The 11,054-nt window shown below is 33.6% G+C and overlaps 1 protein-coding gene across 1 annotated transcript; it reads right to left on the bottom strand.

The window, feature by feature from the left end:
• Positions 1-2,658: 2,658 nt before the first annotated feature.
• LOC143567321 (protein PSK SIMULATOR 2-like) lies at positions 2,659-9,529 on the bottom strand. Its single transcript, XM_077053769.1, has 12 exons — positions 9,203-9,529; positions 8,381-8,694; positions 7,634-7,726; positions 7,471-7,561; positions 6,299-6,392; positions 5,651-5,748; positions 5,382-5,451; positions 5,066-5,178; positions 4,875-4,991; positions 4,494-4,570; positions 4,359-4,403; positions 2,659-3,161 (listed from the first exon to the last, which is right to left on the bottom strand). Exons 1-12 carry the CDS (start codon positions 9,527-9,529, stop codon positions 2,714-2,716), a joined length of 1,887 nt encoding a protein of 628 aa, XP_076909884.1. The 3' UTR covers positions 2,659-2,713.
• Between the last annotated feature and the right edge of the window lie 1,525 nt (positions 9,530-11,054).

The raw sequence follows: 11,054 nt of genomic DNA, 5'->3' as shown, positions 1-11,054 counted from the left end.
AATGTGTGGTTGTGTAAAGTTCCTAAGAGTTCTTAACTTTTTATGAGTTCTTAAATGATACTAACCTTATATATATATATATATATATATATATATATATATATAAAAGAGAAATACTTATTTAAATACTAAATTTTTTTAATCATTAACTAAAAACAGTGATATTATTTTTTTAATATTATAAAAATATGAACTATATTTTATTTTTTAGTTAAAATTGACTCAAATTGACTGACTAGATGGTAATTGTGGCTAATGTTGGCCACATTTGATCGATTTTTAGTAACTATGCGGAGTTAAAGAAACTCTCCTCGGCATCGTACATTGTAGCAAGTATTCGGGGAGTACTCAACCTTGGCGACATACTTTTACAACATTAATATATATATATATATATATATATATATATATATATATATATATATATATATATATATATATATATAGGGGTGAGTTATTGTACAATAATCACATTAGGTACGCGAGTTTTATAAACATCGATTATACTCGGTGGCATAATCATAAATAACCTAAATCTAATTCTACAATCTAATTAATCAATTGATTCATCAGACGTCCATTCATATCAATATAATTCAATCGTCGATCCATATCAAACTAATCTACAGATTGACATCAAACTAAATTGAGTTATCTAAACTTAAAAAATGTTCGTTACCTGCGAATAAACTTCAAACACAATCGGTCATTTTTTTTACAATTAAACAAACGATTGTTGTTTGTTCTTCAATGTTTCGCCTAATCATACATATTTGAGCATTCAATTTTACAGTTGCAACTTATTTTGGATGTTAAACAAAACTGAAGACACTGTACATTTATACGTTTTGACGAAAAACGAACACCTTTAAACGTTCAAGTTTAAAAGTTCTGTACCAAAAACTTTAGAAGTTCTATCGATTATGGAATTGCAGAAATACTACACTCAATCGAGCTCTAATTAGGGTTCAAATTATTATGTTTAAACGTTCTGAAACAAAACTGAAGACCTTTAAACGTTCTGGCCAAAAAAGAACATCTTTAAACGTTCTAATACGTTCACAAATGTTCTGGGTGTTAAAAAAATAAACATCTTTAAACGTTCTAAGAAGTTCTGGGTGTTCAAAAAAGTTTAGAAGTTCTGATAAAGTTTAAGTTTAGAAGTTCTGGGTGTTTAAAAAAGTTTATAAGTTCTAAGAAGTTCTGGGTGTTCAGAACTTCTAAAACTAACAAAAAAAAAAAAAAAATAAATAAATTAAATACCTGTAAACATGAAATTGAACACTGAAATCACTTCATATAATCTCATAATCATCAAACAATCGTCAATCGACTGTTAATTTTATCATTGATTCGATCATAGAACAAAATATGGAACGTCTGCAACTGGGTTTACTCAAAACTCAAAATTGATTAATTGAAACTTCAAATTGATGATTAATTTGACTAATTTCAAAGTTTAATTGATCAATTAGTTCAACAATTTCAATTTCAATTGGTCAATTTTATCAACTGACCTATGAAAAAGGCGTGATGAGGAAGATTGTGTTCACGACGGTACCGTCGACGGTCGCGACGGTGGATGCAATCATTGGACGGTGACGATGAACGATGAAGGTGTACGAAATCGATGGAGCTGTGGATCAGAGTTGATGGGAGCAAAGGATCAGAGCAGTACGTTTTTTTTGAAAATCGATGGTGTAGAAACTTGCGTACCTATTATATGATAAAGGATTATTGTATTGGATCCTTTATCTATATATAATCCTTTATCTATATATATATATATGATTTACACAATTTATAACAAAAAGATAAATTACAAATTTGCACCCAAACAATATACTCATATGATAGATTTATCTAAACATGCCAGGTAAGTTGATAGTTTTGACATGTAGTAATCAAATTGTAAACCTGTTAATTAGATTGTTAGGTTGTGAATTTAGATAAACATTATGTGTAACGTGTTTAGTTATCAGAAATATAACTATTGCATGATTTATTAAACAGATTACATGTGACAACTCAATTTCTAATTATTTTTGTGTTCAAGTCAACCCAATCTAGACCGGTTTGGCTACCACACTGGTTATCTAACCACAATAAACCAACTAAGGTCTACGTGACAGATCGAATATATGTATTTAAACTAATTATTATTTCAACTTCAAAACAAATATTATTACTAAAAAGTCCTAAAACAATTTAACACTTCCTCCTTTTTGATAACCAACTTCAACCCTCTTATACAATAAATTTATATATACATATGCGGTGCGCACATATGATGTATATATGTGTGAACCCTTGGGTGGGCAAAAGTGAAATTGCACTAATTTTGACGTTATTTTACTAATCTCGTGAAAATAACGTTAAAAGTGACGGACGGTTAATCAGGCATCATGTAGTGGCGTTGATAGCCGAAAGACAAGGGTACATGCACCGATCAGCCGGTGTCCCGATGATTGAGTGTTATGTGCCTAATGTCCAAGGCTTGATGCAAAACTGCTATCGAGCCGGGGGTCTCACCGGAAGCAGCCTCTCTATCCTTATGGGGTAGAGGTAAGGCTGTCTACATCTTACCCTCCTCAGACCCTACTATAGCTTTGCTATTGATGGGATATATTGAGTACGATGATGATGATATACTACATTTAATTCATCATACCAAATATATATATCACGAACCAAAAATGGTTGTACCCACAGCTCAAAAAGTTGTATCTAACCCATCTAACCCATCCAACATATTTGCATTTGCATACTTCAAATCTCTTGGAGGAGAACTCCCCATGCTTCTACTCGAAGCAAAAACTCGTTTCTTTTTCTTCGCGATCATAAACTCTTGACTTTTGCTGACTCCGGGGACTGCGGTTGGCCGTTTTGTCACTTGTTCCAAAAGAATTTTGTCATCTACGGAGATGTTGACCGGCTGACTTTGACCATCGGGATGGAGGGTCAATGATGCTTTTGAGATTGGGGATCGGTTTGGGGTGAATCTTGGTACTTTGTCTCGGTATCTCACGCAGCTAATCAAACGGTGTAGTAAGATGACCAAATCGAGTACGTATCGGTCGGTTTTTTGTTTGTCGGCGTGATATAGTGTTTGCAGTCGGATTATGTTGTTGCTTCCTGCGGTTTTCTTCCCGAACTCGCTTCTGTTTGAATCAAAAGTGGAGAACATTAATTAAGTGAGCATGATATCAACTTGCTAAAGCTTGAATATGGCGGAGCTTTAACGAGCCTGGAGCACGAACTGAGCCGAGCTTAAAGGAGCTCGAGCCCGTTTGATAAATGAGCTCGACCGTAAGCTTAAGCAAGACTGTTAAAATTTTAGAATATTTACATAATAAAATAAAGTATAAAATATATATAATCACAAAACAAATATGTATATATTTAATAAAAATAAGAAAGTTAAGTTAAATATATATAATTAAAATTACGCCCTGCTTGCGGTGCGCGCATATAATGTATATATGTGTGAAACCCTCGGGTGGGCAAAAGTGAAGTTGCACTAATTTTGACGTTATTTTACTAATATTGTGAAAATAACGTTAAAAGTGGCGGAAGGTTAATCAGGCATCATGTGGTGGCGTTGATAGCCGAAAGACAAGGGTACATGCACTAATCGGTCGGTGTCCCGATGGTTGATGTTATGTGTCTTATGCCCAAGGCTTGATAGAAAACTACTATCGAGCTGGGGGGTCTCACCGGAAGCAGCCTCTCTATCCCTATGGGGTAGAGGTAAGGCTGTCTACATATTACCCTCCTCAGACCCTACTATAGCTTTGCTATTGGTGGGATATACTGAGTACGATGATGATGATATATAACTAAAATTACAAACATATAAATTTAATTACACATAAATAAAAAATTAAAACTAAATAAATAATAAATGAGCGAAGCTCGAGCCTTTAAAGTTACTCATAAGCTTAGGTTTAGAGTTTACCTAAACAATATATATCATGTAATATAAAATTAAAATTGTATAAAAAACATAATTATTATCTATATATAGATAAATTACTTAAATATTTATTAAATAATTAAATGACTCAATCTTGAATACTACTCCGAACTCAGATAAGTTAAACAAGTCAAGCTCAAGCTCATGCTTGGGCCAGCTTGTTTACAACCGAATTAAATCATGAATCCATAAAAATAACTACCCGTCAATAGATAAATACTTAAAAAGAAAATATATAATAAACAAGCGGAGCTCTAGCTTTAGACATCGAGCCAAACATGAGCTTAATGAAGCTTGGGCTCAGGTCATTTACACCCCTAAGCGATAATATTAACCATTTTGGTATCAACGCAGAAAAACATCATAAGAACAGGATACTTACCCAGTATTTGCCCACTCACCAACCCAGCCGAAACCTTGATGTGCTCTGCCAACACGAGCAAATAATGAGTGACATGCTAGTAAACTTAGAAAGATATATTCGCGTAAAAGATAAACCACGAGCATAAAAACTTACTTGGTGGTATCGGTAGCCACAGGAACGAGCCAGTTAAGAGTCTTTTCCATTTCTGCCTTAATTTTAGGCATCGCCATCTGAAACAAACCACAATATATGAATCCGTTTAAACTTTATGATTACAACTTTTGAAAACAGTTTCTGTCAAATATGATAATACAGATTATATAACAATCTGAGTTTTTGTAGGATATGGTTTAGGAGGTTATATACTTATATACATTAAAAAATATAATATACAGTTTATGTGACTTGAAGCTAAATTTTATTGTTTGAACTGTTGGAGAGAAAAAAACCCAAATCTACCCATAGTGAGTAAACAACTCAGATTTTCAACCTATAAATAAACAAAACCATACAGGACTACGGGAGACTACTTACCGTTTCGTTAGAATCAAGAGCTTGTAAGTGAGAACGTAAACCCGCCTTGACATTGGCTGGTAATCCATTGTATAAAGTGTCCCTCATATTTGGAGGTAACGGAGTAGGTCGAGATGCCTACAAAAAGATATTTAACCCCATTTACATACACACATACATATAGTCATGAAACTAATAATAATTGTGCTTACAATGTTGTCCATCTGAGTTATTAAGTTGGCATAGTGTAAAGCCAGACCAGCAACACCTAATCTTTCAGGTCCCTTTTTGTTACTCTCCTTATCATATTTTGCTGAAATTGCACCTGAAAACGTAAACACAACCGTAACATAAAAAAAATTACACAATTCATCATCTTACAACTTCATTATGTTGCATCGAAATTCTTCAAAACCTTAGAAACAACCTAAAATGTACTCAAATGCTTACAACTTCTAAAATTTCCTGGTCAACCCAAATAATTGACCCGAACCCGTCACAAACGATATAAATAAAGTATGTAAATACCGTTCTCTTCAAAAGCCTCTGCAATTGCTTGGTGGATGAAAGTGACAACATCTACAAGCTTCTCCACAACCTACTAACCACAAAATACAAAATAATAATAATAATAATATGAGCAATATGAATGTGTTGATGTTAACCATGATTAAAAAACAATTTTATTATAATAAGAACCTAATTCTCGGAATAAAACGATATAGGAAGTTGCTTGTTTGGCGTATTCAAAACATTTGACTCGTTTGAAACTGTGACATATAATATTAAATTTGTACCTCTTCGCGACTTTTGGACCAAAGAGATTTCTTTTTCAAGTTCCTCACGAGTTTCCTTTGATGTTTTAGCTCACTTTGTAGTATCATTAGATTCTCTCCTATGAAAGAATAAAATGTTAAACAACCAAAACCATTTCGTTACATAATAACTAAGAACACACACACACAATAACACAAATGTTAGATATTTTAGTGAAATAGGATTGATTTGTTGACCAATGTAAATCATAATATACATTAAACAAGTTAAGAGGTGCGGGGTGCACGCTTCTTTGAGTTTTTTATGATGTTAGGAGCAAAACCCCTAATGAAAGGGGTTCCAAGGGGGCAACAACCCTGATAGCAAGGTCCAAAGGGTAGCACCTATAACTAGGGTCGAGCTTTTGGAGCAGATTTCAATTAATTCTAAAAATCAAAACGGTAACTACCAAACTCTAATCTGCATATGGATTATCCCGTTTATTGTGTCGTATACGCTTTTTTCCAGGTTCTGAAATTCACTTTCAGATTACATAGTCATTCTTGATTGCATCTGAGTTTTATCAGATTGATTTATTTGGAGACCACCAAATAGTTTCAATCTGTCAGATAATGTAAGTTACTATATTCAAAATTCCCCTACAACAAATATGGTTATTGGTAATATACCTTTTCGGGGAAGATTCAAGGATTCAACTTCCTCAAGCTTACGGCGATAATCTAGTTCAAATCTATCCAAAGCATGGTATTCATGATATAATTCCTGCACACATAGTTTTCTTTCTTTTAAGCATCATGGACAATAATATGTCTAGCCAAAGAATAGCTTAAGTAGAAATACAAGAATTGGAGTGTCAAAACGGGTCAAAATTAGTAGAACACAAACTCTTTTTGTCCAAAAAAATAAATCTTATTAAAAATAACTAGTACGTCAAATACCATTACAAAACCATTAAGAAGCGCTTATTGCATTAAAAATAATTAACTTTAACTTTTCTTAAGTGGGCCAAAATTGTGACTTTGGGTAGCAATCACGACCAACTCTTCAAATAAAGTGTTGATTTGGACAAAAATAAATTGTAATGGGTACATTTGGGTCTAGTCATATTAGTGAACAGGCCAAAACAATTTGGTACTTTTTTACGAAACCATAGTTATTAAAAGCCCTCGCTTCTTGTGCCTAGGCCCATTTTTCAGGCGAGGCTCAATAAACGCGCTTTTAGTTCCTTGGCGAGTGCTTCAGCATTGTCTATGCCAAGAACATGAGAAGATAAAAGCCAAGCAAAAGAAACGCAAGGAGTGCTATTAAAACTTAGATCTAGGAGAGATCAAAGGCATTATATTGATACATTTTGTAATTCAGGTTCTGGAATTACATTTGAATCTTGAATATTTTAGAACTTTTGGTACTAATTAGATGATATTAAATGTTATATAATAGCTTTTGGTTATTTTATTTAAAGAATAGTATTATTTTTCATACACATAATATATTTTAAATTTTTTATTCAAGGGCGCTTTTTTTCTTCAGACCCTCGCTTTTTTTGCACCTTGCGCCTAAGCCCTAGGCGAGGCCTATGCGCCTTGAGGGCGCCTAGCGCATTTGATAACTATGTACGAAACGACTCACTTCAACCTAACTCCATGGCCTGAATCCATTATTATCCGAATCAAATTGATAGACTTTCTAAAAAACACCCGTTTTTACCCTAACTTAATTTGCTCAGAATCCATATTTGACCCAGACCCGTTTTGAACCGTCCAGTTTGCCAGATCCGTGACCCAGGACCTAACTGTGACCTCTAATTTAAGGAATAAATAGACATAAAGAAGCAACTTACTGAAGTATGTTGAGCCAAATTGGAAAGCTCTTGCATTGTAATTTCAGCCTCTTCTCTTATCTGGCTATTTGTTACAGGGTCCAAATCCAATCTAACTCATAACAAACAAATTAAATACATTTCAAATTTCAACTATTTTGCAATTCACACTTTTCAAATTTACCTGGCAAAGAAACGATCCAAATTGTGCCATTGCGGATCCTTGCACATATCTCCGAATCTCACCACTTCTTTAGAAAATATTTCAAATTCCTCTCTAAAAAGAAAATATTTGAATTCATGACATGACACGAACGTAACATGAAATTGTGCATTTTGGTTCGGTATAAATGGGTTCGATCAGTTATTAGTTGAACCTGCGAGCCCGTGTTCGGATAACCCAGTGAACCAATTAGTGGGTCGACTTGTTTAACTAAACGAGTTAAACACGGCAACCCGAACACAGCCCATTTTAAACAGGTCATACATGCCAAAACCAAATTATTTTCGTGTTTGAAATTGGCAACAAAAGTCTTTTTTTAACCATGAGAACCATTACCAGAAAACTCATGCGACCCACCAACAAGATTAGGTGTGTAAACGAACCAAACAAACAAACAAGAACAGGGCATGCTTGTGTCTGTTAAACGTTAAACAAACAAACACAGCTTTCTTGTTCATGCTCGTTCGTTAAAAAAATGAGCATGTCCATATTCATTTTATGTTTGTTCATTAACAATATAAACAAACGGTTCACGCACACACATGAATAAACATGACTGAGCTAAAACCAGTTAAAAATAAAGTGAAGAAAATGAGTTGAGCCTAAAAAGTTATTAAAACTCAACCAAGTTGTAATGGGTCAAGATTATAAATGAATTTAACAAGCGTAAACTAACAAACATAATTGAATGTAAACGAACAAACTTACCTCTTATCAGAAGCCGCAATTCTCAGCAACTCCTTCATATCGGTTGAAACCAAAAGTTGCACGCCTTTAGAATGCAAAATCTCCTTTTTAAGAATTTGAATGTTTTCACCCGAAAGCGATTGCATCAAATTTGACCCCTTAACGATCGTATTAGCCACTTCGAATGCTAAGATAGTAACTTTGTTCCCCTTTAACGCAGAATTAGATACAAATCCAGTATGTGCGTTTAGACTTGTCATACAGCTTCCGAGCGTGTCGAGGACTTCAAGACCGACACTACCCGCATTACCCAGAAATGTGCTTACGTGAGGCGCCTATCAAAATTCAAGTAAACCCGAAAAAATTGTTATGCGACTTTTAATGACATTTTTCGTAAGCTTGTACACGAGAAGAACTAAGACGAACGGAACATGTTTGTTTAACTTTAAAACCAAACAAACGCTCGAACATTGTCGATTAAACGGATAAGATTTTCTAGTTCGTTCGTTAACAGCATAAACGAATGGTTAACAAATATAAACAATTAAGTTAAAACCAATTATACAAAAATGTGAACAACAATGTGTTGCGCCTAAAAAGTTATTCACATTAGACTTAAATAAATATATAACGGACGTGAATGAATAAACATAAGCGAATAAATATAACATGAACGTAAACTAACTCCAAGCTGAACAGTTCACGGAATTTTCAATTCGTTTACATGTCTATTTTTTTTTTGTAAACAATTTGAGTAAAAAATATACAAATTTAGAAAAACACACACACAATTACATTAATACAAAATTATATAGAAAAAAATGAAAAAAAAACATATAATACCTTAACCCTAGCAGGAGTAGATGGTTTTAACTCTCTGGAAATCGAGGAGAAAAAACCCGAATCATACGAGGTCGTTTTCCGATGATACCCATCAGCATCATCCTGCTGCGTATACGAAGAAGATAACCTCAAATCATCATCACGATCATCCTGATCATCTTTCTTCTTTTCTTGCTGCTGCTGATGTTGATTATTATTATTATTATTATTATTATTATTATTATTATTATTATTATCAAAGCTCTTAACAGAGTTCAATTTCCCGGAATACCCAAGACTACCACCCGTGTGGCGCTTCAACGTGCCACCGGTACACACACCACCCATTTCAATTGATCAATCGGAATTGATCCATATGAGGAAGAGAAGTAGATGTGAATTTGATATATATAAATGGGAACACACGATGAGATGGGAACGCGTTGATTGAGTGAAGATTGGGGGAAATGATATGACAGCAAACAAACAAACAAACAAACAAACAAAAGAGTAGTCGGGTTTGACTCTGCTGCTGGTGGTTGTGATGATGGTGGTGAAAGTCCACTGGTTTTTAGCTGTGGGTCATACTCATTCTCACTTTCTTCATTTTCTTTTTTTTTATCTACTTCTATTTTCCCGGAATTTCATGCCAGTGTATTCACGGGTTCAAAAGCTAGTTTTACATATATATATAAGATTAATTAATTAGTTCGTTCTCACTTTCTTCATTTTCTTTTTTTTTATCTACTTCTATTTTCCCGGAATTTCATGTAGCAAAAATACAAAGAAAAAAAATATACGAGAACGAACTAATTAATTAATCTTATATATATATATGTAAAACTAGCTTTTGAACCCGTGAATACACTGGATTTGTCAAATAATAAAAATAAATAAGTTCTATTATTTTAAAAAAAGAAACAAAATGAAAGATAAAAATAACTTAAGAAATCAGGTATGATATTTTAATTGTTATTCTTAAAAGACATTTCATGATTGAAAGTGCGTGTAGCTTACATGCCATATAATAAATCTAAAAGATGCATTGATGATGATAAACCGAGTTGCTATAAATGCAAGTGCCTACACAAGCCTTTGAGGCTATATTAGTTTTTATTGAAGTTGTTTTGAAATGAACCAAAATCACCATTTTTTTTAAAATGATCCATACGTATTCGATGATTGCCTCATGTCAAATCAGAACGAAACATGTGATACAATTGTAGTCCGAAATGCGACAAACACAATTGGTAATAGGATTGCATGTCCAAAAGTTGTCTTCACATTATGTTGGATCCCGGATAAACAATCAATAACAATTAACAGATCTCAGATATGTGAATATCCGATTAATACTATTAAAGATCTAGCTCATAATTAACCTTGATTTAATGTCATGTATGTGTATATATTATCAATATATTAGATGTATAATGTTAAGGTGAAGATTGAGAGAGAGCAATTACTCAAAATCCTTTCTATTATTCTCAAAAACTTACATTAAAGTGAACAATAGTTCACTATATATAGAAGGTGATCTGGTTCGCTAACATCTCCTAGCGAACCAGCTTCCCCTTCGTTACATAAATTAACATAACGAACCACCCCCTGATTCGTTAACATCCCCTAACGAATCAGGAGGGAATACATTATAATGTCTTAGTTCGCTAACATCCCTAGCGAACTAGACTTAACCTTAACGAACTAGTTAATAATAAACATTAAATATTACATTAATTAATAAATAAAACATTAACGATAAATACAAAGACTCTAGACGCAAAACCGTGCACTAACAGACACCCCCTTGTCTTGAGCTCTTCGTCTTTAACTTATTTGAAGCGCTTGGACTGCCAGTCTCTGCAACTATGAA

Source organism: Bidens hawaiensis, unplaced genomic scaffold (genome assembly GCF_021521415.1).
Source record: "Bidens hawaiensis isolate Kalapana, Puna unplaced genomic scaffold, B.hawaiensis_p1.1 tig00023389_1, whole genome shotgun sequence".
NCBI lineage: Eukaryota > Viridiplantae > Streptophyta > Magnoliopsida > Asterales > Asteraceae > Bidens > Bidens hawaiensis.
Note: the sequence above shows the minus strand (reverse complement) of the source record. Positions and strands in the feature narration are given on the sequence as shown.